At 42.2% G+C, this 26,376-nt stretch overlaps 1 protein-coding gene across 5 annotated transcripts; it reads right to left on the bottom strand.

Moving 5' to 3' along the window:
• Positions 1-1,018: 1,018 nt before the first annotated feature.
• Positions 1,019-25,217, bottom strand: wnk2 (WNK lysine deficient protein kinase 2). Of its 5 annotated transcripts, none has more exons than XM_034695245.1 (29): positions 23,546-25,217; positions 19,499-19,671; positions 18,764-18,984; positions 17,963-18,120; positions 16,592-16,680; positions 16,140-16,359; positions 13,786-14,053; positions 13,192-13,499; positions 11,719-11,841; positions 10,662-10,694; positions 10,325-10,441; positions 9,726-10,148; positions 9,018-9,566; positions 8,367-8,416; positions 8,088-8,250; positions 7,878-7,994; positions 7,615-7,785; positions 7,407-7,449; positions 7,169-7,315; positions 6,087-6,955; positions 5,505-5,562; positions 5,351-5,415; positions 4,645-5,234; positions 4,305-4,534; positions 3,986-4,219; positions 3,713-3,787; positions 2,815-2,859; positions 2,384-2,706; positions 1,019-1,579 (listed from the first exon to the last, which is right to left on the bottom strand). In XM_034695245.1, exons 1-29 carry the CDS (start codon positions 24,218-24,220, stop codon positions 1,280-1,282), a joined length of 6,837 nt encoding a protein of 2,278 aa, XP_034551136.1. In that variant the 5' UTR covers positions 24,221-25,217; the 3' UTR covers positions 1,019-1,279. The 5 variants fall into 5 exon arrangements, with proteins under 5 accessions (XP_034551136.1, XP_034551145.1, XP_034551155.1 ...); XM_034695254.1 differs by having other exon boundaries at positions 6,087-6,952; XM_034695264.1 differs by lacking the exon at positions 10,662-10,694.
• Between the last annotated feature and the right edge of the window lie 1,159 nt (positions 25,218-26,376).

The following is a 26,376-nucleotide window of genomic DNA, read 5'->3' as shown; positions in this document are numbered from 1 at the left end:
CTGTATCTAATAAACATAATTTAGAAAATCTATGCATTGTAGAAATAACAGTTGTGGCTTCTCAATAATGCACATTCTTCACGTGCCTCTTTCATCACCATATCATTCAAGTTTATCAAACAACAACCAACCCCACAGTAATCTCTTAAAAACCACAAAGGCAACAATATGTAAAGCTACAGATTGCATTAGTAGAGGTACGGTATGATTATGATGTTGACTCATATGTTGAGTCCTTAAGCCCTCCTTGTTGTTTGGTTCCAGTGTCAGTTTCTCTGAACAATTTCCTGTAACTCACCACATCAACCTGAGGACATTCAGAATATCAGTGTATTCATGCAGGCGGTGGTGTGGGTGGGAGAGCAAACCCACAAGAAAATGACCTCATTGAACAAGTTTTCTTTACAATCTGTGATATCTCATGATCTGCGACATGTCCAGATTATAGTGTTGAAATAAATTTGTTGGTAAATCAAATCGTCCACATTCATTTTTCAAATCAAATAGTTTACCTCTGAAGGTAAATGCATATACAGAATATATTGTGTCTGCTTTGAATCTAAATGCTTTTCTCCATTAAATTGAAACTGATATTCAAGGCACTCTCACAGGTGTTCCTTCACCTGAAGATAAAGTTCAAGTTCATTCAAATCTCTTAAGGATTATTTCAAGCGCTTGTGCTGGAAGCATTTCATCGATGAAGAATGAAACCTATCCTTGGACGGAGAGCAGAAACGAAGCAGCTGGTCCTAGTGACCAGGATGTCAAGTCTTCACAGTGACGGCATGATGGTAGCTAAACGGGTGTTGCACTAAGACATATCTGCAGCACCAACCTATGAATTATCTAATTTTTACTGTACATACACAGGAGCTCCTATGTACAGACCACCTTGAATTCATATATACATAGGGCAGCTAATAAATAGGGTGATATGAACAGCACAGACATTGACTACTTCTATAAATATACATTCAATGAGGTGTCACGTACATACATAAGCAATGACAAAAATCTGCACTTTTAAACCCAATTGGGTTAATTATACATCTTTTAATGTACTATTACCATTACACTGCACTCAAGGATTTTGTACTGTAATATGGACATGAGGTATGTTGATGCAAATGAAACAAATGACATAAAAGTCATGAATGGAGACAGTATGTACATGAATTCATGCTGGTTAAATATATACAGTATATGCACATAAGATTGACTATACCTATAATTAGATTTCTTTTTGGTAAAAGAATTGGAAGACACAATGCTACTCAAATTAGAGAGTCCTGGCTTTGGGGTCAGGCGGCTGATATGATGGCGCTGGAATGGGGCTGGGGGGGTCCTGGGCTGAGGGCAAAGCAGGAAAGGAAAAGACTCCTGAATGAAGGGGGGAGATAAACCCAGGCCACTGGCCAACAGAGACATGTGAGGACATTGCCCGGAACGGGGAATGGGAGGGCAGCTGATAATTTGGATGGGGCCCTATCGAGGGACAAGTCAGTGTTGACCCAGGGCTGTCCAGCCATGACAGGGGAAGACTGCGGGCTTCTGGACCAGGGACTGTCCATGATGATACCTAACAAGGTTACATAGGGAGCAGATGAAAACTGTAAATCACCTGCATGTAGTTGTATATAATACCAACAATAAAGTGGGTTAATTCACAAAATACGAGTATAATTCACTGTGTACCCATGGCAGCCATTTTTTCTCTGTAGTGATAGTCTAATCTCAAATGCTGTAATAATGTTGTTTCTTCACTTCACATCTCGACTAATCAGCAAAGGAGTGTGAGGTCATACCAGGCCACAATTGAAATTAGAGAAATACTTCATGATCTGGTTGCTACTGATCACAGTGGCTTATTTCAAACCAATTTCTGGCTTATATTACGAGCTAGCTAGTGTTAACGTTGGCTAGCTAATATTATAATGGGCCAGGGTTAGGAATAGGGTAATGAATGCCTTTCCCTTCCTATCTTGTTACAATTTCTAACAGTAGTGTTATTTATGAAGTGGCTGAATGTTAACATGTTGTCTTATGGGAGCTAGTAGGTCAACAAATATGTTGTCTTAACTTAAAATACGGCTAAATGTCACTACAGATTTTCAGTATCCATCGTATTTTCAGATACTGATAAAACAGGGTGCAGCAAAATACAATTATAGGACTATTTTAAGTTTCTTTGGTTGATTTCTGATTTGTAAGTAACCTCCCCACTTGTCTCTGTAGCTAAATATTTAGAATTGGTAGCCCTCCACTGTAACACATAAATGAACTAAGTTCTAACAAAAAATGTGGAAGAGTGAAATTCATTTTTAGAAAATTACTGTACTGGCCTATTAAACATAAATTGGTTTATAACAAGCATGAAACTCACGTTTGAAGCACTAGCCAGTTGTTCTTGAGTTTGAGGCACAACATGATCCCAAAGCTGCTGCCCGCTGATGCTCAGAGAGTCCGTCCCAGGCCTGTGGGTGACAATAAGGACCTCCTGGGCCCAGTCCTCCATCAATCGCTGCAGGTCCTCGGGCAGGTTGTTTTCATTTGCACACAAAGAATAACCAGTGTATGTAGCTGTTTTATTGTTGCTGTTGTTGGCCTGAGCCTGAGCCAGTCCTATCACTGGCTGATGAGGAGGGGGCGTGGCACCCATAGGCGGCTGCTGAGATTGATTGGAAGCCCCTGAGCCGGCTCCAGACCCTAAAAGGGTAAGTAAGTACACACATCATGACGTTCAGCTGATTTGACTAACATAGACTTATATTATGGATGAATTAATATCTAATGAGACATGGTGATTCTACATACTGCTGCCACGTTCTTTGCCAAGACACAGTCGCTTCAGTGTTGTCCCTGTAAGACAAAGAAGACTTCAAATGGAATGTCAGGCCTGTTGTTAGGTAAAAATAATCAATAACAGGATGCACTGCAAAGCAAAGCTTATAAAGATTGCCACAAAACAAAGGACCAAACAAAAAGCAAAATAACACGTAGGTAAACAATGCAATCAGTCCCCTGAAACAAAGCAGTCCATTTATTAGCAGAAACATGCAGGCAATCCAGGTGAGAACTAAAATTTAGGGTGAGTGTTCAAGAAATAGAGGTTGGTTGGTGAGAAAGAGAAAGAGAGGGGTCAAGAAAAGATCCAAGATTAGAAACTAGATTGGGTTGCATGTTGCATGCAAAAGTCCATTGCTAAGGAATGCTGGTGGATAAGACACAAAAATATGTGTGTGTAAATAAGACACTTGAAATGTGAGATGAAGTCCATTAGTTTTTAAAGCAGCCTTGGTTATCCAAACCTCAAACTTGTGAAACGAGTCCAACAAATGTGAATAGTGCATGAAAATCATTAGATATTCAATAGGGCTGGAGCCTTGGACTCCTTGTTTAAAAAAAGTTATGTTTGAAACTTCGAAAGGAAATCCTTCAGTCAATGAAAATCTTGACTTCTCTGCAACAAATTTCACTTTTCATTGGTTTGAATAAGCAACATATTTCTGTGCGAGCAAATACACCACATTAGGGCAATAGGTGATAAAGATGAGGCACGGCAAAAGAAAGGTGTTGAAGAAAAGTTCGGCAAAGACAGAAAAAAAGATATCAGTGAGATTAAAATAGAGAGAGAGAAAATATGGAAAACAAAAAAGTGAAGCTATGCCGGAAGAGAGAGGATACAAACAGATAGACAAAGACACAGGCCCACTGAGAAATCTAGCTCGCGGCTTGCTACTCGATTTATTGGTCACTCTCTCAGATGTTTGAGGGTAATTAGACCAGCCTGTAGAGAAGTACAACCAAAGAGGGAAGAAGACACCAGGGTAAGAAGGACACACATTAAAAAAATCCAATCTTATTAAACAAAACACCACAGGAAAAGAGCTTTCATGAACTAACTCTTGATGTTGATGTTTACAGCCTAATATCAGAGGAATGACTGTTAAGCTTATATGATCTGGCGTGTGCTGCTAGTGGTCACCTTGTCCGGGGGGAGCCTGTGTGCCGGTGCTATCTCCATGCAGTCCAGCGTAAATATTGTCCGACGACAAAGAGCCCTTGAGGGAACAGGGCTGCTGAGTCTGAACGGGCTCTGAGGTGGAGCTCGGCAAGTGGCTGGTGCAAGAGCGCGCCCTGCCGTGAGTGGGGAAGGACGCTTTAGCCGGAGAGCCATTTAGACTCACAGTAGGCTCACCTGTTCCTGTAGGAGCAGCACCTGAACACCCACACAAGCATTAGAATGATAAACTTAGTGCTCTTGCTGTTATCATTTAACTTATAAATGTGGAAAAGTTACATACTGGATTTGCTGGAGTCACTTGACTTGGTTGTGACGTTTCTAAACTGTTGAACCAGAGGGCTAAGGAGTTTGCCAGGCTTCAGTCTGTGCTTGCTGGACCTTTTTCTGCGGCCGTTTTGCGGTGCATGCGAGAGACCCAGACCAGGAGGTGGGGCTTTACCAAGACGGCGATATAGCAGCTCCACTTCCCCTCGCTGATTGGCCTGCAGCTCCGAGATTTCCCTCAGATGTCTGAGAGGATAGAGGAAGGATTATATCTTGTCACTTACTATCTAAATAACACAATATGTAATGTGCATGTATACGTAATAAGGCTTAAAGTGAACCAGGGATGTACTGACTTCTCCCTGAGTCTCTGGAGTTCCCTCTTCATGTCCGAATCCTCCATCTCAGAGTCATTATCACTGCTGGCATAGGCTGAGCCAGGCACGCCTCCATGCCTACTCGGTGAGTCAGAGCTCTGCAAGCTGCTGCTGCGCCCTGAGCGACGGAGGAAGGCTACTGCCCTCTTCATGAGGTCGCTTCCTCTGCGCTCAGAGCGCGTATGCCGAGACGGGGTGGCCGGAGCCATCTTAGCAGGGCTGCTCTCAGCACCCGAGTCTGAGGAGAGGAAGCGAGCGTGGACCGTGACATCCACAGGGACTGACGTGGAAGTCAGAGCGCGAGGCAGGGAGCCCCGCTTGGCCATGGAAGGAGGTGTGTCCAGGTAGAAATCTGGAGGTGCAGAGTAGCGGCTGCAACGCGTCCTCTGTGTAATGTCGTCTTCTGTGCTTATCACAGAGAAACGTCCGATCGTGGTGGAGGCAGCCATGGCCTCAGCCTGGATGAGGTCCTCAGCGTATTCTGAGGGATGTGCCGGGGAGGCAGCACTACTCCAGCTCCTTTGCTTCACATCTTGTCTGTAGGCCACTTCAGGAGGAACTGATATTATCTGCCAAATGAAAAGAACAAACCAGGTACACACAAGGTTGAGTGTCTGTGACAGCAACTCATTTTTAAGAACATTCTACTATTCCCTTCAATGTGAGGAAGGTTTCTCTTTCGTACCTTGAATCTTCCTCTCGTTCCAGAGCAGGAAGCAGAGTGAGGAAAGTGTCGTCTTGACAGAGAAGCTACAAAGTTTAAACAAAAATGAAGATTTTGGCACCACCATAATCAACTAACAGTCACACTGAGTTTAGCCAATGAAGCCTGTACATACCACACACGGCTGAGTCACTCAGTGTGCTCAAACTATCCATTCTCTCTGGGATTTGAGGCTAAGAGGCGACAGGATGAGAGAGGAACAAAACAGGGTCATAGAAAAACTTCACTAAAAACAATCAACCATCGTCCTGTGACATGACTTCTTTTTAATACTTTGGACAGGATATTAATGATGATGATGTCTAACTGATCATTCATCACCAAAGCTTACTATAGGTGGAATAAAATTAGGCTGCACAGTTTTTCATCAAATCCATTTCAACATAAAATGTGTTCCGAAGCATCCAAATGACATAAAGTATTAAGAATTTATCTGCCAAGGTATCAAATTGTCTTATCTGCTAAATATTAACGATGAAATGTTAATCATTGTATTTTCTTATGCTCTTTAAGTTTTTTGTTGTAAAATCAACATGTTTATTTTTAGTACAATTATTTAAAGAAACACGTGATTTACAACGTGGTGTAATTATTTTGTCAGGTGCAAACCTTAAACTCATTTATGAGCAAACTTTGGACAAAATCACTCCATTAACATATGTATGTTGTATAATAAGAAACTTGTTATTATTCTTACCAGCTGTTCTCCTCCCCTGTAGCGTCCCTCCCCCATGGGCCCTGGGGTGCTATTTCCTGACCCTCCTGTGGCGCTGTCTGGACCAGGAGGAGACTGGATGTACTCTGTACCGGAGCCGGGTGTCTCTGCAGCACTGCCTGACGGATACATGGGGGCGTATTCCTGGTAGAGCAAGTTCCTTAGTTTCTCATCCAGAGTTTTTATGGTGCTATCCACAAAGCCACCGCGGCCCAGCCGTCCTTCCCCATCTGACTCAGCAGGCCCAGCACCGGGCTGGGACGGCGCTGGGCTCTGGGGTAGTGATGGTGCTTTGGTCCCTCCCACGCTGGAAAAGGGTTGGTGGAGCACCACAGGCTGCTGTGGGCGCTCGCTGCGTGCTGCAGAGGTGTAAGAGACTGACAGCGGTTCTTTGGCTAAACCAGATTCCTGGAGCGGAAGAGGAGTGAGAGGAGACCCTGCCTGTAAACTGCTCACATCCAGGGACAGGGGCATGACCAGGGGGCAGCAGGGCACCTCGTCTACCACTGACACAGGACAAGTCAAGTCAGGGAGCTGCTGAACTGCGTGGATTGGGGAGACGGAGCCCATAGGGGAGCCCTGTGACTCCTCAACTGGGAAAGATGTATGTGGGGATGATGGGGGCAAAGTTGGAGCTCTGGCTGGCTGAGCTTGATGAATGCTGGGCTGCATTGTGGGGCCTGAAGGCTCCACTGATGAAACTGACTGAAGGGTGGGGGGAGCAGACACAGGGGGAGACAGAGTGGCTAAGAGCAGAGGGTCTGTGTTGGACATAATCGGAGGGCTACAGAATCCATACACATCATAGGTGAAGCCTCCACTCCCTCCAGACATCGTGGAAGACGACCCTTCTTTTGACAAAGGGCAAAAAAACAAAGATAAGGAAAATGTTATGATTACACAAGTCAAAAAATACATCAACTTTTATATTATGTGACTTTTAAAAAAATGAAATCTGCACATAGGGGTTGTAGGATGTCTCTCTTTTAAATACCACTAGGTGATGCTATTGTTCTGTTTAGCAGTCAAATGTGCTGAAATTGCTCTCAAGAAACAAAAGTCACCTCTCCCTGTGCCACTGTCAGCAGGCTGGGTGGTGGTTGAACTCCCAGGAGACTGTGTGGTTGTACCATCAGAAGGGGTGTCCTGGCTGGATGTGGGCGTCTCCTCCACGGGGCAGATTATGAACCATCTCTTGCCTGTGTGAAGAACTGCAACCCAAGAGTCTAGACAGTTAGCACCCTCTTACAGGTAAATTAAGCATTTGATGTGCAGATGGAAACATTTCTAAAAGAGTTCTACCATTCTGCTGATAAATGGCCTGAGGTGCTCCAGGTTGCTGACTCTGTAGAGGGGTAGAAAGATGTGAGCAAAGTCATTAAGCACTCATCACTCTGTGTCTGTTTGTCTGGGGCCCTTTCTGTCAGTATTTCTCAGTCCACGTCTGAATCCCAGAATAAGCATGTGACATGTGTCTGTACAAATTGCATTGATATCTACCCTTTCTTACCTCTCCTACCATCCCCTCAGAAATGAAGCCTTGCTGAGGACTACAGCTCAGAGTAGAGGCCCTTTCACCCTCCATGTCTTCATTCAGCATGTCCTCAGCTTTATCCACAATGTCCTTTAGCTGGTCGATAAAGATCTCCTTCTCTAACAGCAGAATGAAGCCATTCTCTACCTGGAGGCATTAAGTTTTACAGCATGTTAACCGATGTTATAAATATGACCAACAGACTGCAAAATCTGCAAACCACAAAAGGTTAAACTAACCATGTAAGTTGCTATTTCCTCTGGAGCATCTCCATCCAGATCAAATTTAAATGTCACCATTTTATGGTTGTGAGTCTCCAGCTGGCACTCCACCATTTTATCTCCAGTGTTGCAAACCTGTGGGGGCAGAGCATACCCTTTACAAATCAGACACTTTAAGATTTTGAGGAAAACTGACCTTCCATTGTCACGCATCACGCCATGACTCACATTGAGCATGCTCAGTTTGGGTTTGCTGGTCTTCTCCTGTCTGGAGCGAGTCCGGGCAGACTTGCGGTGGTGCTTTCTGGGTTTCCCGTCCCCCTTCCCTCCGCTCGCCAAGCTGTCGTAGCCATCACTTGTTTCCTTACCAGATGCTACATCAGAGTTGAGACTATAAGAGGAAAGTTGAAAGAGCTTCATCGCTAATTGAATGGTGTCACATTTACTCTTAAGTTATAAGGATGAGAGAATCTGCAAAGATCTGTGAGCAGAAAAATTGAAACAAACCTGTCATAGGCAAAACTGGCTAAAGACACTGGCTTGCCGTGAATCACATCCTGAAAACAGGAAGAGGATCAAGCTTAATACAGTTAGATGACCTTAGTAATGTCAATATATGCCTTGAGTTTCTGACCTCATAGGGTTCATCTGAGAGTGGTTGTAAGACTGATGTAAATGTAATTTGAAACGTTGTCGGCGTGATCAACCGTGCCTTTTGTAGGGCATGGCTGATATTGAGATTTGGAGCAGTTCAAAGGGAGCAAAGATTTACTGGATCATTCTATGGCTGCTAATTTAGTACATTTTGGAGCTGAGACGAAAAAAAACCTTTCCTTTATGCATTGTGCACCTATTTTGCATTGAATAACAACGATAGGATATTTAAATGTATTATACATTGTCAAGCAATTTATTACTCAACAGTGATATGTTCCTACATTTGCTGCAGACGGTGCTGAATGTATTGTAAACACTTAAGGCGAATTGTGATGGACCAATTATAGAGATGACTTCATAAAAGATTCAAAGCAGTTTTCTTTTTTTTTATGTTCTACCAGATTATTTTTCTTACTGATGCATATCATGAAATATATACACTTATACATCTGTGGGTAAAATATCAGAATTATAAAGTACAACCTTTGACTGGATCAGTACCTCTACACAGGGCTCTTGTTGAAAGGTGCTGGATTTAGATGTGGATTCGAGGTTTTGCTGAGTTGGTGCCAGGCTGGCACACTCAGACACTGAGCTTGCTGTCTGAGTGCCATCAGGCTGCAGAGCTGGAGCCTGGACTGAAACTGCGACAGGAGCTGGAGCTGATTGAACAGCGGCTGCTGGCACTGCGACAGGGACTTGGGCTGAGGCAAAACCAGATGTGTCTGAGCCAGCGGACAGGCCTTTGGGTGGCTGAATAGTGGGGCCTGATGCAGAGACTGGTGCTTGAGCTGGATCTGCGACAAGAGCTCGCACTGCAATTTTTGAAGCTGTGGTTTCAGGAATGGCTGCAGCTTGAGCTGAAATATGGACCTGTTGGTTTTGTGCTGGGATCAAAGCTGGAATTTGTGCAGGGGCTTTAGCTCCGCCTCTTTCTGTAGCTGAGACTGAGATGGATTCTGAGAGTGGAGCTGTTGATTCTGTATCTACTCCACTTCTCCAGATAGAGGTCTGAACAGCAGGAAACACAGACTGGACTGATGCTGTCACCTAAAAAATAAAGAAATAAAGAAATGGTTTAAAAGTAAACACAAATATTTTTAATCTCCCTAAACCCTAAATGCATGCCTGTCATGCATTATACCAACAAATGGCCACTTATAATACTACAGATTTCCCATTACAGTGAGAGCCGAGTCGCATATTCACCTGGACAGGCTGCTCAGCCAGTTCCTGCTCAGGGTGGGGGACGGGGTAATGTGTGGGTTGTACCTGGGAGAAAGGTAAGGGATGTGCAGTATGGAAGCTACCCATGTTTGCCTGAGACGTAGGAGGGCCTCCCTGCTGCAGGGGGACTGCAGGGGGCATGGTCATTGTGAGTAGTGGAATATGGAGTGCCACCCTGGGCACATGCTGAGGTGTGGACAGGGGGGTCTGAGGTGTGCCGAGTGAGGGTGCAGAGGGAAAGGAAGCGTGAGGGGTCAGAGGAAGGGAGGGATGCTGTGGTGAAGGTGGGAAGCGGGGGCTAGACATAGGAGGGCCACTGCTGCTGTAGGCACAAGGCAGAGGACCTGGGGGGAAGGGAGCAGGGTTGATGCCTCCTGTTTGAACAACAGAATATGGGGAGGAAAACTGGGAAAGAAAAAGGGAAAATGATATAAAATAAACAAAGACAACCAGTGGCTAGAAAAAAGCATTCACACAGGCTCTGTATGTGGGACCCATGTTAATTAATGTGATAGCTGATTAGTCCAAATTCTGTCTCTAACTTTGTTTTATATTCTCTTTCTAACATGGCCACAACATACCTGTGTGCTGATCTGCAGAGGCAGGAGTGGAGGAGGAGCACTGGAGACTGAATGTTGAAAACTGGTCGCCATGTCAGGAGGACTCATGTGAGTTGGGGTCTGGTCAGCAGACAAAACCTAAGAAAGAAACCCAATATCAGTTTTCACTTAGAGTGGAAATGTGATTTTTGTGATGGGAATATTAACTTGTTTCAATCAAACTGTCATGATATCTTAGTCTTGGAGCCGCCTCAATAAAAAGTGAGCTGCAGGGCAGGTAATGTGATTCAATGATCCTGTGTGGTTTGAAGTGTAAGCACTGATTCCTGTATTGAGTCAGAAGAGACGATGGCTATACCTGCGGCAGAACAGCAACGTGAAGAAGATGGTGCTAGTAGGAGGAAAGACAAATGTGAAGAAAGCACAAAAACTAAAAACACATTTGCACACACACAATACACACACACACACACGCACGTATACATAAATATAAAGGACATGATGAAAACATTTAATCTAAAACCTTGATTGCAGTTGAAGCATTCATAGATAATTCAAAGTGCTTCTAGATGTGTGTTAATTACATTCAGTTGTGCTCATAGGTTTACATACCCTGGCAGAATTTATGATTTCTTGGGTAGTCTCTGTTGTCATTATGATATAAAAAGAGTAAACACAGTTGTTTGACAATAAATGGCTTCACCCAACCACTAACCATGAGTGAAAACAAGTTTTTCTCTATCATTCATATTCTCTGAATAATGGCACAAAAAATCACGAATTCTGCAAGGGTATGTAAACTTATATGTTTTCTTTTTCTCTCATTTTTTAATCATTACTTTAAATATATAAATATATGTATACTGTTATACTGACTTTTATTTTACAGTTTTTATTATTGTTGTTTTTCTGATTCTTCTCATTATTATTTTGTTAATTAAAACAAATCTTGAACAAAAAAAGAAGACATTTTAAAGTACACTTCAGAATTAAAAATACACTTATTTTTACTCCCCTTACACATGTACAATATAAATTGCTTTCAGTTAGTTAATGCCTTTAAACTGCATTTAGATTTCCTGTATGTCTGCATGTCTACTAGTTCTCACTCACACAGTCACTCTTAGAGCAGAACAAGCATCAATTACTGTAAGTACTGTACCATGAGTATACAGCTGCTCAGCCTTTATACAGTTACCTCTCAATAGATACTAAAGCTCCCCACATTCCAGACATGCTAGGTCACTGGAAGCAAAAATCTGCTTAGCCTCAATCAACCAGCAATCCAAACATGCTTATGCTAACATGTCAAACATCTCTGAGGGGGGCTGCAAGGGTTAACACTGAAACTGTTGCCACTTTGTTCAGCATTTTTCATCTTTTTTTGCACTGTAGCAGTTTGACGCATGAAGTACCTGCTCCTGGCTGGGCTGGGCAGTAAGCGGTGGCTGTAGAACGGGAGCTGCAGCTGGGAAGCTCTGTGCTGCCTGTCTACTCTGGTGCAGAGCAGGGGCTGGCGTAGCTGGAGCCGAAACTGTCTGGAAATAAAAATTGAGATGAGTTATGTGATTTATTTTGCTTTCACAAATCAAAATTAAGGTTAGTTCAGTTCCTCGTGAAAGGGCATGGGCGGATTACAGCAAGAATGCAGAAATATTGGCAAGCTAGAATAAAGCAAGCTAAAACAGTATAGATAAGTTTAGCATTTATCTTTTATAAGCAACACTGCCAAGACTGTGCTGGCACAGTATCTCATAAACTGCCGCACTCTGCAGCTAAGTTACAGCTGAACTCATTTTTAACAGCAACCAAGCTTCAACCCTTATCTTGGATCAGATAGGAGCAGGGACTTGCTGGTGGGCTTCTTTTGTCACTGTTGCAGGAGGAGAGAAGCAGCTGGCAGTATTATTAAAGCTACCATGAAAGCACTGAGCCTACATGAAGCATCCTTCTCTAACCTACCAGTGGGTCTTGTTTGCCCTCACTGTCCAGATTGGGTCTAGAGACGAGAGGGGCATCAAGGATCTGTGTCTTTTCTTCATGCTGAAATACTGAAGAGGTTTTACCCCCAGCCATTCTGCTGCTGTGCATGGGATGATTAGCAGAGAGAGTGGGGGAACTAATCCTGCGATTGACAATGTGGTGAAGACAGTGGTTGAGAAGGGTGAGATCTCCACTTTCATATAAACTCCCTGTGGGGGGAAGACTCGATGGTGGAGCCACCCGGGTTAGGTGTTTGTTTGACGATTGGGAACAGCATGACGTAAAACAAGGATGCAGTGTGGCCGGAGGAGACCGAGCAAGTATTGGAGGAGTGGGTGAGACTAAAGTAGACTGTGCAGATGTGGAAAAAGGTTGTACGTGTATTTGTCCCAAAGATCCGCCTTTCTTTGTCCTGTCCCTCAGGTGGAGAGATGTGCAAGCCTTGCAGTGGCTGTGCGGCTCAGAGGGAGGTTGTAAATTTGCAGGAAGGAGAGGTGAATTGAAATCACTTGCTGAGTCATGATGAGAGTGTTGATGTGGGGGCAGGAGAGGAGATAATAATGATTGAGTCTGGGCACAGTTTGAGGACAGGTAGTCTATAGCATTCACTGACGTCTTTCTGTTTTTTATTGAAGCCCTCCTCTGTGATTGACACAGATGGAGGCTTTGATTAGTTGTTTTAGGGAGGGAGTGTTTCCTCCGGTGCAACATTTCAACCAGTGAGGATCTTCCATGCCTACAACACACTCTGCACTCAGAGATGAGCAGGTTTTCATGACATACAAAGGGTTCACTGTTGTGACGCTGGAAAGGTTTGTTTACAGAAAAAAAAGATAAAAGTGTAATTTTAGAAGGCAACTTTGAAAAACTGAAGGATTTCAGAAATAAGAAGTAGTTGCACTCACTGTATGAGACTGAAAAGGCCCCTGGTGTAGTTGGGATGCAGGTTGTTGATAGGCCCCAGGATGCAGCTGACCTGTGGTATGCTGGTAGGCTCCTTGGTGTAATTGAGTGGATACATGTGTGTAGTTTTCCTGTGAGGCCTGTGCTGTGGGTTGCTGGTAGGGCCCCTGATGTAAGTGAGGGTCTGCCTGGGCAGGAGGACTGTAGATAATCTGAGCTTGAGATATGGGCTCTGGAAGGGACTGATAGGGACCGTTTTGCTGATTGTTTAGATCATCTAATTGCATCGCAGAGCTCACTCCACTGTCAGCTGTAACAAGAGAGTGAATGGAACATTATTCACAATGATGCCCTCTGTGGAAGGACACAGGGGAGAGGGAGAAGTGGAGATGCACTCAATTAAAATTCAGAAGCTTTGTGATGTTGTCTCATTTTGATTAATAGGTGACACTGCCTTTCCTGTTTCTGTCACAGATTTACAAACACCACTAAAGACCATCTTAAGTTACTGCTAGGGAATATTTGTATTTTCATATGAGACAGAGGTGAAATCATATATGATATATTTATGTGTGCTTTCAGTTACAGCTCCTCACATGTGGTAGACATGGTGGCTGGCACGGTGCAGATCAGGGTCTGCTGCTCAATCTCTTGGTTCTCACAATCCGCCGTAGATAATGTGGAATCCTCTTGTACTCCTGAACCTGGCACCTGCAGTAGGTTCTGCTGAGTCTTCTTTGCAGATGACTCACCATTTCCTAATGGGACAGTGCGCTCCCTCTTCCATTTGATGAGTGCAACACGATCCCGTATGGACTTCCCAACTATCTTCACATCACAGTCCAGGAAAAAACCTGATTCCACCTACAGGACACAGATAAGTCACAGTTTTCAACAACCTCATGTTAAGAATAAATAAATCTGTGTTTCTCGTTTGCCCTTAAACACAAAGAACTCTCATCATACTCTGTCAAAGATCAACTGATCAGTTACTCTAGTTTCAATCAATACAGTTAAGGCCTCAAGCAGATCATTACTGACATAACCACTGTCCAACTTCCTGTTACATTACACCTAATTAAAAGAGCCAGAAGAGAAGAGATGGCTGTACTACAGAGCGTTTAGTCTGCATAACCTAAGTAGGGGCATGATACTACCTTGATTATAACCAAGCAGCAGCCTAAGGCTGAAAAAAAAAACACCAATGCTGAGCACCAAAAATTACAGTTCCTTGAATGGCCACTGGAGGCTAGCTCCAAAAGTGAATAATACCCCATAGAGCCCACTGTTAAAGCTCCTGTGACAAGTTTCTAGCTGGTAATGAGAGAATGAAATTAATAATGATGCCTCTCATTTCAATAAAATAAAATGCATGTAACCATGAAAGCCATGGGATAGTAGAATTAATCTACAGCCCCCTGCTAAGACTAGCTTTTTTTCACAGTATAGATTCTTCATGATTAAGATGATTGAATATTAAAGAAAGAAGGAAAAAGTTTTTCTTTGGAGAGCACTCCTTGAAGGCTATGTGAGGAGTTTTAAACCCGATACTGATGCCTCTTTATGACCTTTATAGTTAAATGAAATATTTTCTTTACTCTTAATTTTAGTGCCTATGTTTGGGTCTGATATTCTGCAAGAAAAAAGCCCTGAAGTGGCAACGTTTGGCACTCTGTTGGTAAAGTTTGGTAGTGAGAAGTAAGTTGGGAGTTTATTTTTCTTTACATTTATTTTCCCAACATAACAGTTCGTATTAGTGGCTGATGCTGGAGCAGGATTAGCAAGACATAATTTTCTGTGGAATCGTTAAACCATTGTATCACCTTTTGTATACTAACGGTAATAAATCAGAGTTTACAAAATGTTGTCATTGTTGCACTGCAGTTCATAATTTGACGTAGCTACCAATGCATACACATCCTCATCACTCTGCATCCTGCAAATAGTTGTCTTGAACAAAGATAGGTAGTATAAAAAAGTGTATCATCTTCATTTGCCTGCACAACTTTGGCAAGAGAGTGATGTGAGTGAGGGTGCTAATGGGAAATGTAGTCTTCATGCCATAAAAAAAGTGATGTCCTTCAAATGGGTCACCAGAACCAACACAACATGAGAGTTCCATAAAGTGCCTTTAACCATGTTGATAACAAAATCCACAAAGAGATATAACATACCACTTCTACACAAACCTTAAGTTCCTTCTCCCTTATTTTACAGCCAAAATAAGTTTTGGTCTCTATAACTTATTTCTTTATGACAACTGCAGAGAGGATGCATTTCTATCTAACTCACCTACTACAGTTTAATCAAGGCTTAAAGTAAATATTTGTTCAGTATTTAGGTCATGGCAGTTTTTAGTGACAGGTGTGTGCTTTTAACAGTCTCTTAGGTGTCACCTCAGTTGATTAGAGAAACAGAACAAAACCTATTTTTTATCCACTCTCTTCTTCAAATGGTTGCTTCAGACTCCACAGAACAATGCAGGGAACCAATGGAAATCATCGCTATGTTGACTTCTTACACACAGTCTGAAGTAATAATGCACAACCAGTGGTCCTTTTGTCTTCAGAAACATCTGTTTTATTTATCACAGTAAAAAGAGCTCTGTCACAATCCTCTATTTGAAAGTTTTCTTGGAGCCAGTTTAAGGAGAGATAACTGGGGACAGAGCACAAAGCAGAAGTCTTGTTCCCATGGTTACCTGCAACTTAATTCTTCTTCTGCAGTGAATTGGGACAAGTTTTGAAGTGGCATTGGGTTTATCATACACCTGCGAGCAAATCATACAGGAGTATTTCTAAGACAAAGATCAAGTCGGCAATTGAAGCCAGCTTGTGGAAAATAAGTGCTGTTTAGCCAGAAACACTACGAGCAAAACTCAGAACTCAAAGGGAGCATTTATATTTACCAAATACTACGATTATTTTAGTGACTCTGATTTTGTTCTTACCATTTCCTGAGCGACTACCTCTGGGACCTCATTCACCAAGTCAAAGGTGAACTCAATGGCACCAGTGTCCTTGTACTTCCCCTTCAGCTTTTTAGTATCTTCAACCCACAACTTCAGAGCAATGGAGGATTTCTTCCCATCATCCTCTTCATTGAGCTCCACCCTCACACCTGTATCCTCTGCAAAGAACGCATGATTCAAGAGGTCCTTGATGGAGTACCTATGGGAAACACACAAAAACCAGTTACTGTACCAACCTGCACTAAAGGTCACTGTAACAGTAAAATTCAATGATGCGCAACACACAGAAACATCAACTATGCCAGAGCCAAATACTGGTGCTAACGTCACAGTGCAGGAACGGGAAACAAAACAACACAGTTTTGAGAAAAGGGTGAACCTGAACTGACAAACAAATCACAAGATACTGTCAAAGATGCTGGTTCACTTACCTTTCCTCCCATCTATGACAGATACACTCCCCGATTATTTCCTTAATTTCTGGGTCACTGACTTTACTGTAGCTGGCAGGTTTCACCCCCTAAAAACAACCCAACAATAACATGTTACATCTCCCCAAAAGACACACTGAGAATCGCAGTGCTTTGTAAAAAAAAATACAAAAACAGAGAAAGAGAGCGCTGTTTGCAACAATATTAATGATAGACGAAGCAAAACATATGTTCTCCATGACATATCAGATATCTACTGCAGAGGAGGACTTTTGTAATACTGACATAGTAGGCTCATCAATAAGAAAATCTTAAATGAATTGATTGATTGAACTGAATGATTTGCTGAGTCATTACCAAACCAATATACCCAACATTTGCTTGTCAAAGGACTTGGCTAATCACTGCACAAACAAAAGAGACAAATAATGCATATAGCATAGATGTAATAAAGGCAACAGAACGTGCTCTGATATGAGTAGTAGCTTTGATGGCAAATGTTAGCTAATGCTAGCAAACTGTTGGTAAACAATACTGCATTACATATGTCTGAGTCAGTTTGTTGACTTATGAGTCTACTCCATTTGAGTATACTGCTGTACCATGACTGTTAAGCTAGTATGTAGCATTTTAGCTAAATGCTAAACAAGGATGTGTGCGTTTATTTAACTAATGATTGAACATCCACATCCTTGCAACTCTGCACTAGAACCACTAGCTGGGTAACTATATTGTAGCTGTAGCTGGTGGTGCTAGCTCTTTTAGCATTAGTTACACTTTGCAGAACAATTTGACATATTTTACCTGTAGTCTCTGAGATCCCGTGTGACCATATGAAATAATTTTGGAGTCTTTTCTGGGTGATTTTGTGCTCTCAGACTAATAGGTTCATCAGAATTTAAATGTATGTTTAAACAACTACAAAATGAGCCGCTTCTGGACATCCCTAATGCCAACAGCAACATTTATATTTCATTATCATCACCAAGTGGCCAAAGTTGCTGCTAACAAGCTAAAGATAAGCAGTTTAAAGTTCATACAATGTGAATTTTAACTTTTAATGTTGGTTGTAAAAGCTGCTGTACACACTTCATATAAAAAGACTTAAAATACTGTTTGGTTAGTATTTCTTTTAAAAATGTATCATTATTTGTCTGGGATTAATCATTAGTTGCAACTCATGTCTATCTCCCAACCCCCCAATCCATTTGTGACAGTTTTTTGGTTTGTCAATAACAGTTACACCTTCTTAATATACAGAGCACATGACGTGTTATATGTGAAATATTAGCCGGGGTCTCAAAATATGTTACTAAAACTGACAGTGGGAAAGACATTGACAGATAAGAAGATCCCTGAACATGGACTCACACTGGTGACTTTGCGGTAGATCTGAGCTGCGTTTTGACACTCAGAGTAGGGGTATTCTGAGGTGGCCATCTCCAGCATGCACATCCCAAAGGCATAGACATCCACAGCTTCATCATAGTGCTCTTCATACATCTCTGGGGCCATGAACTCGGGAGTGCCTTGAGAATTAATGTAAGAGAGGGAGATAAATTACCATCTCAGATTTAGTTTTCTGGGCTTTATCTTATTTCAGCCAGATCAATACCAGTGTCAAGGACTGAAATTCAAAACAGCTGCTTAATCCTGAAGCCAATAATCCTTTTATCACCTAAACGATGGACAAAGGAGTGAAATAGTGAAAAAAAGTGTTGAGAAACTCAAACTACTTTGACTTGTAGCAGACACCATGCTGATTTTCCTGACAAAATGTGTGTTAAAATAGACTTTTGGCTGTCTCAAAATGAACTGAGTTCCTATGTATTAAAACCACAACATGTGCATCTGGTGGGATTTAGTCATTACAGACGATAACGGGCAAACAGTAGTCAAAAAGCATTAGCAACTAGCTTTTGAACAGAATGGACCATTTAGCAGCTGTAATGCCAACATTCTTAATAAATGTGTGTGTTGTTCTGTGTTAACAAGAATTACATACTGTATATTTATGTGACATTTTTTTCTTTGTGGTGTTAAAAAGGGCCAATACATCAGTGTTGTCTGACAGCTTGTTACCACTTTTACAAAGTGCCCCAGAGGTTTAAACAGACTTTCTAGTTCACTGTATCAGAAAAACGGTGTCTAGCTAAGAAGCTGATTACCAACCAATGACACTTTTAGCAAAAGAGGCTCTCTTCAGTGTTGCCAGGCCCAGGTCTCCTATTTTAACCGAGCCCGTGGGACCTGTGATGAAGATGTTGTCACACTTGAGGTCTCTGTGGATGATGGGAGGAGCTCTCGTGTGGAGAAAGTGGAGGCCTTTGAGGATCTGTCTGCACCAGCTCCTGAGAACTTTGGGCTTCATCACCTTAAAACGCTTCAGATAGCTGTGGGGGAGAAAAACATACCACGGAGGAGATGTTCCAGTTGTCACAAGGTAAAGACATGTACTTTTAAAAATATGTTTAACAATAAGAAACAAACTAGCATTTAAGGTCTGTCCCCCTGCTACGCTTCATTTGGAAGTTTTTTCCAAAGAGCTGTTAGTCTGTTGAAATGTTGTTGCTTAATTGGGCTGCAAACAAACAGTCAATATGAATCCCCAATGACTCTTCTACTCACAAACTAATCTCTTCAAACCGGCTGCATGAGAGCTTTTTTCTTTGTCCAGTGTGATGTTGTGTTATTTATTTTTCTTAATTAGGTTTTGAGAAAAATAGAGTTGTGTTTAAATGAACAACATATTTGCATTTCAGTGGTATGAAACTGAATACACATGATGTAGTCAGTCTAATGGTCATTACTGTGAGGTTGTCTCAGACTGCAGAGACCGTAAGCAAACTAAGTCATGTAACAAATATAAACAGGGGGAAAATAATTTGTATTCCTATGCTGACTCACGTTTTTAGCGTCCCTGAGGTCATTAGCTCTGTCACCAGAACAATACACTTCTTCCCTTTCACAGGTGATTCCCAGAAGTCGTAGAATCGCACAATGTTGGGGTGCTGCAGTGCCTTTAACATCTCTGCCTCCTCTTTGAACCTCTGTCTCTCAGCTTTAGACAGTTTCCGTTCCTGGGGTAAATGAGGAAGACAATTAGTTCTTCACAATGAGAAAACATGACTCCCAAGGTCACTTACTCATTATTTCTTCAGTGTTCTGGAGCCTCATCAGAGGAAACGCTGCTGCAGTGATACGTTTTATCCAGATTTAACAACTTTGGACGGCTGGTGCAGGGGGAAAGGGCTGGACCATATTCATGTCTTCTCTTAAATAAAGTGGCAACAGAAGATGTAAAATTAATTTTCAACCTACTTTAATGAGTCTGGTGTTACATCAGGAGTGGAGCTCTATCAGAACTGACCTGACTTGTATGTTAAGTGAACACAAACATGGCATTTTGGGCTGGTAAATATGGGGGTCTGAGCCATCTCTATGTCACAACTGTGTATAAAACACACAGAACTAAAGCACTCACAACTATGAGTGGAATCTGGACTAAACTTTAAAGTAGAGATAATCCTTATTTTATCTTGTGTTGTGATCCGAAAACAGACACATCTGTCGTAACTGTAGTTCTGATCTGTAAATGTGCTGCTGTTAAAAAATGGTAGAAAATTAAGACCAAAATATGAAAAAAGAGCCTGTCTATGATAAATCTACTGTACGCTATACACGCCTAAGAGAATCTATGTATACTCAATCAATATTTTGGCCCCTGCCTTCCCTGATCTGTTGTATAAATAGTAAAAGAGCTGACAGCGAAACATCCTCTACATTTCTGTTTCTCTCCAGTCAGCATGGCAGATACAAGCCCACCACCTCGGCCACAACAAATGCTACATGACCTCCATATTAGCTCTGCTATGGTCTGAATATTCACATTTTATCTGCAGGGTGCATGCAGTGTTTGTCTGAAATCATCCACAATAATCTACTGTACATGTCTCAGCAGGGATTATTGACTGATGCCTGGGAATCAGATTTCATTCACAGCTCATGGTGACCTGGGCAGTGCGCAGCCTGATGAATCTTAGATTACTCCAAGCTCTGTCAAGGATATTAGACCAGCTTAAGCTGCATTCAAAAAAGCTGATTCTTAATAAAACATATAAATATTTATTACCGATTATTACATCTCCACTGTTCATTCATAACTTAAAGACAATTCATTTTCCTTTGCAGAGGACTGATCTTGGTAGGGTGTGGCACCTACAACAAATAATCTGCTTTCCTTAGAATTAAATTTGCACATTAAAAACTGTAAAAAATAGATTAAAGTATATATACACACAATTCTATTACTACCTAATGTTGTGTGAAGGGGTGAGGACAAAATGCAGCATTACAGAAGAATTAATAGCTCTTCTTTTCCTTGGTATTAGATACTAAACGTCTTACACGGTGTCCTGAGGTGAACCTTTCCCTCTCTCCTCTCTCTCGTCTCTCTCCTCTCCTCACTCTGTGTTGGTGCAGAGGGCTGCATCAGCAGGATTCACTCTCAAAATACATCATTGTGGTAAATCCTTAGCGCTTTAAATCCACATTTAGACTCATTACTAAGCAATCACACGAGATAAATAATGATGTCAGTCATTGGGATGAGATCTCACAGTGGTAAAGCGTTTTGGTATTTTACTGAATCATGTAGCATAATTAGCTTATCTCTAGTAAACAACTAGCTCAGCAGATGTTTGATCATCATTTTGCAGATAAATAAGTAACAAGATGAGCAGTCTGGTTTGCTCGACACCAGACACTAGCATCTCTTCAAATCTGATTCCTCCGACTCTGTAAGCTTCTGTTTTCTGCTGTCTCACGCTCTTACCCCCAATCCAGCACACACACACACACACACACACACACACACACACACACACACACACACACACACACACACACACACACACACACACACACACACACAATCTGAGTTACAGTGGCTTTCTGTGAGCGTGGCACACAGACACAAAAGCTCTGAAGGGCAAGGCCTCAACTCCAGGGACTGAATGGTTGAATCATCACTAGATCTCTCCTTAGAAACTGTTCAACCGCACACATACACATTAACACTTGCTGTAGTGGTTATAAAACACTGAACGTAGCTCGTCTGATACATATTCATGAAAGTACTTATTCATGGATTGTTTCTCGTTGTTACTAAAGCAATAAATCAAGGCTGAATCATGAAATGTAACAAAAAGACAGTAACCTTGTGCATAATCGATTGGAGGCTCACTTTGTTCATTCCTACAAGGATTGATTGATGCTTCACATCCAAATGAGCCTCATATCATAGTGCTAACATTTACAAAACAGAGAACTTTACATGTGCTGTTACCAACAAGCGCTATGAGATAAGCAAAGTACACTTTATAGTGATTTATTTCTGTGTCTGAACCTGATTGAGTGGAGCAGTCATTTTTTGTTACTCGTTCCCCCGCTTAGAAGACTAAACCTGGATCCTGCAAGAGTGTGGAGAACAAAAAAGCGTGGGCTCTGTTTAAGCTACAGCAGTGATAAATCTTTAAAAAGCATGCTGCATGCAGACTGTGTCTCATGGTCATAAATGTTATTCTTATAGGAAGAATTTAATGTAATTTAAAGGTTCATGATGCTGAAGGGTTGACTCAGCCTGAACCATATTGTCTTTTGGCCCTTATAAACATTTGAGCCCCTGTATTCAAGAAGCAGCCAAAAACATTACAAACCTAACAAAGCTGCCGTCAATGTTGGGTCAAATTATTTTCTAAATGAAGTTATGTTTAAAAGCAAATCACTGTGCAGGATGAAGAGACTCTATTAAAGCCTTTGTGTTTTTTAAAACTGGATGACCGTGGCAATGTTTTGTTTGGGAGCCCTGTATAAAGAACACTTCTCACAGCACATTGTTCAGTATTACAGATGTGTCAACCTTTCAGTGACTTGCTCTTGACAGGCTAAAAAAGTTAACACATTCCGAGTCCTCAAACAACCCCCTATCTATAGGTCTCTCAGCATTATAATCTGTACAACTCCTGTTGTCATCTAAACTTATCATTAGATTAACACATGTGCAGATTAGATATACAATAAGCAGGTACGGTCATTAAATTATGTGTTTAAATGTGTCCCATAAAAACTTAATTAGTAATTACAATGTCCACTGCTCATCTGCTGACACCGTGCAAAAGGGTTGAATGATGTTAAAGGACAGCAAAATGTCCTCAAGTCAATTAAGACTCAAGAGCAAAGTCAAGAGGAAAAGGAGAAAGCAGACATTAAAGTCATGATGACTGTAGATTTGAGAGAGAAAGCTGGTTCAATGTGAGTGCTGACAAAAAGTTTAAACTGACTGTGTCACAGATTTTCATCTGGATCAAGGAAAGTATAACTCTGAACTATGAATATGAGACTTAAAAACACAATAACTATCTTCCATCAATAAAAAAGTATGACACAGTAATGCCCATAACTGCTCACCGGTTTATTAATGTTACCAATGACACGTCGCTAATTCTGGTCAGAGGCAAAGACTAAAACGCAACAAATATCTTTACTGAAGCATGTGTCATGAGTGACCTGTCAACGATCCATATGCTGGATGTTGGGGAACCTTTAAGCCATGTGAAGTGCTGTGCATCCATGATAACAATGTGGGCCTACCTGAAAATCCCTGGTCCAAGATTGTGAGTACAGTATTCTACGCGTGAAGTCAGATAGCCAACACTGACTTGCAGCTTTGTCACTTTGAATTAAGTTACACTGTGTTTTGTTTCGTGAGAAAATTCAATACATCCAAGAAGACCCCTCTGTGTCTCCTGGATCAGATGTTATCAGTCTGTGTACAGGGCTGATCACTGACAGAGGACTTACTTTTTTAGGTAAATTGCCTTTTAGGTACTTTTTGAAATTGAAAAAATTTACACATTGCCATTTATTGACTTCTGATGTCATACTTGAACCCACCTGGAGTTCACACCAAGCCACTTCGACCCAGGTGTCGGTGTCCAGACCTTTATAGACTGTCTTGAAGGACCCCCTCCCCAGCTCAATGTCGAACTTGAGGAAGCGCCCCCCAGGTGAGGTGGACACCGCCTTGGTACCGGGCTCCTCTTCGTTCTCATCACTTCCTGCTTTCCCCGTGACGTCAGAGGGCACGACCTCTGCCTTTGGCTCACTTTCTCTCTTGCCACCTTTCGTCTCCGTGGCGCTCACGCTCTCTGTTGCGCTGCTTTTTAACCCCACCTGGCTCTCAGTGGTCGAGGTCTCCTGGAGGCCAAGGCGGGCTCCGTGTAGAACCCGGGTCCGACTCCGGTCCACGATGGTCCGCAGGTCGATGTTAAGTACCGGGCTGCTGTTGACACACTCTGTAGTGTCGAGCGGCTGTTCCTCAGAGTCTGACACCCAGAGGCTCCTGCGGATGAACCTCTGGCGGACCAGTCCTTGGTAGTCAGTGGACGGGTAAGCGCTTGGATCACTGGACCCTCGCATGGCTTCGCTCTGGAAGTTGACATTGTGGTCCGTCCCATTCTCATAAACAAGCCTGCGGGCATTTGCGTTGATGTCCGAGTCTAAATTGGGTGCTGAGGAAAACGTGGACCCCAGCGGCGGATCTTTTCTTGACTCCTCCGCCGAATCCATCCTGGTAACTTGTTAAACACTTACCGGCGACATGGTGCAGGGAGGAGGATGAGCACGCGCCTCCCCGGTGGTGGGAGAGTTTGCTGCCTACCTGCAGCTCGCGCATGTAGTGACGCAGTTTTCCAGCTCAGGATGTATGGCCTTATAAGCCTTGTGTTTGTTTAGGACACAGAGCATACCCGCAAAACGTCCAGCTCGGAGGATGTGTGCATTGCTCCCTGCCACCTCACGCGCCGGTGCACCTTGCTGCAATATCGCGCAGAGATACTCAACTTGCGCCTGATGTCATCCTCCGAGCTCACGTAAACACTTTCCTCCACATTGCATAAGGTCTCTTCTAAACAAATGTAATTGTTTCGCGGATAAATCACAGACTGTAATGCACAGGCCGGGATGTTTGGGCTGTACCACGCGCTAATCCTCCCCAAAGACACGTCACGGGACCAAGTGCGCAGCTGTCATCCCTGTAAACACGCACCGTGCCGGGATCCGGTTCATGCAAATAAATCGCAGGTGTTCCGGGTTGAAATCTGACTTAGTTCCATCAAGTGTGACCTCAGCTCGTCTTCATGCCTCCTTTAGCCACCCTCGCACACTTTTTTATTCCCCCTCAGAGTCGTTTTGGAGCGGAGAGCGGGATGGGTAGAAGCTTATCAGATTATGCCACTGCGGCACACTTTCCCTCAGGTTGAAGCAGGAAGCTCTCTTCGCATTTCTCACAACTGATACCTCTATCGTCTTCCTGAATTTTTTATCTTTTTCCTTGCACGGGTCTGAGAAAAAGTAGATTATTTCACGGCACAGCCCACGCCCCTAGCAACAACACGTATCCAATAAGTCCTCACGCTTTTAGGCGGCACCCTCATCCTCCCGTGACACAGGCTGCGTGGACCACACCATTGTCCGCTCTCACTGTGACGCGCTAAGCCTCCAATGGGAAGATGTCTGTTTAAGCCTACCCTCGACAAGAGACGCTGCTCGTAGTTATGGGCCACCTGATAAGACGCACCTGCCTTTATCTTTATATTACACTCAACCACAAAGAGCCAAGGCAGAGAGGCTGAGGAGTGAGAGAGCTGAAAAAAAAAGTTGCTTCGTGATGAAGATAATTAAACATCCTTATTTGTGGAATAGTTTATCACATCCTACGAGTTGCACCACTTTTTGAATCTTTGCAAACTTATTTTTGCATAAGTATGTGTTTTCCATATATTGTTTTCATAATTCATGCTCACAAACCAGCAGCACTGTGTTAAAAAAAACCCATTTTGTATCACTTTTAAATCTACATAGGCTATACATGGATAACAGCAAATCACTCATTTATGTGTAAACCTTTTAAGAGTTCAAACTCTTAAAGTAAGGTCTGACAGCCACTTTATGATATTTCATTGAAGGTAAAATACAGTCTGATAGTTGTTTTGTAAAAATAACTCTTTCTTACCAATACACATGTATTAAACGAGGAACAGAAATAGTTATATCTAGTAAGTAATTATTGATAGAGTAGTTCTACACAATTTCTTCACTGGGTTGCTTTGAAGATGGATTTAGTTTGTAAGTTACAAATAGCTTCAATGTGGAAATCAGAAGGGTATAGATTAGTTTCATGCAACTTTGCGTCACATGTATAAACAGCTACCATATACAAAACATTGTTAATGAAGTTGCTGTTTTAAAGGTTCATGCTACAGCAAAAGTCAGAGCGTGCAAAGGCCATACTGTCATTATTCATCTCTTTATAAAGCTACAGTGATAAACTTACGGTTTGTGTTGATTTTGGAGACACTTGTGAACAGAGCAGAACCTGTTATTTATTTGCTGTATAGACATATGCTTTATTTTCTTTGCATCTCAGTGTGTTTTATTTTTACAGACAAGTGTATGACTTTTTGGAAATCTTATTTTTTAAAAAGGCTGTTTTGGCAGTGTGCAGTTAATCTAGATGACTGGCTGCCAGTAGTTTCAGAAATACTAACTACATAGGGAGAATCAATCTTTATACTGATGTTCTAGTGTGCTTTTGTAGCTCATACAGAGTCTGCTAAATGACCAGAAACTAAGCTTCAAACTCTACTTTGTCTTAACAATGGATTAATACAATTTGAGAGAGGGAAGGAAGACAAAAGGGTAAATACAAGAGAATTCTCTCCAAA

The sequence above is a fragment of the Notolabrus celidotus genome, chromosome 1 (genome assembly GCF_009762535.1).
Source record: "Notolabrus celidotus isolate fNotCel1 chromosome 1, fNotCel1.pri, whole genome shotgun sequence".
Lineage (NCBI taxonomy): Eukaryota > Metazoa > Chordata > Actinopteri > Labriformes > Labridae > Notolabrus > Notolabrus celidotus.
The sequence above is the reverse complement of the archived record's forward strand: the minus strand, read 5'-3'. Positions and strand labels throughout refer to the sequence as shown.

Bases quoted from the DNA above. Each gene is read 5' to 3' on its own strand.
- wnk2 (XM_034695245.1), bottom strand. From the start codon at position 24,220: ATGGATTCGGCGGAGGAGTCAAGAAAAGATCCGCCGCTGGGGTCCACG. The intron at 10,442-10,661 runs GTATAGCCATCG...TTTCTTTCTTAG, and splicing joins ACGTTGCTGTTCTGCCGCAG to GTTTTGTCTGCTGACCAGAC. The intron at 7,995-8,087 runs GTGAGTCATGGC...CTGCCCCCACAG, and splicing joins CCAAACTGAGCATGCTCAAT to GTTTGCAACACTGGAGATAA.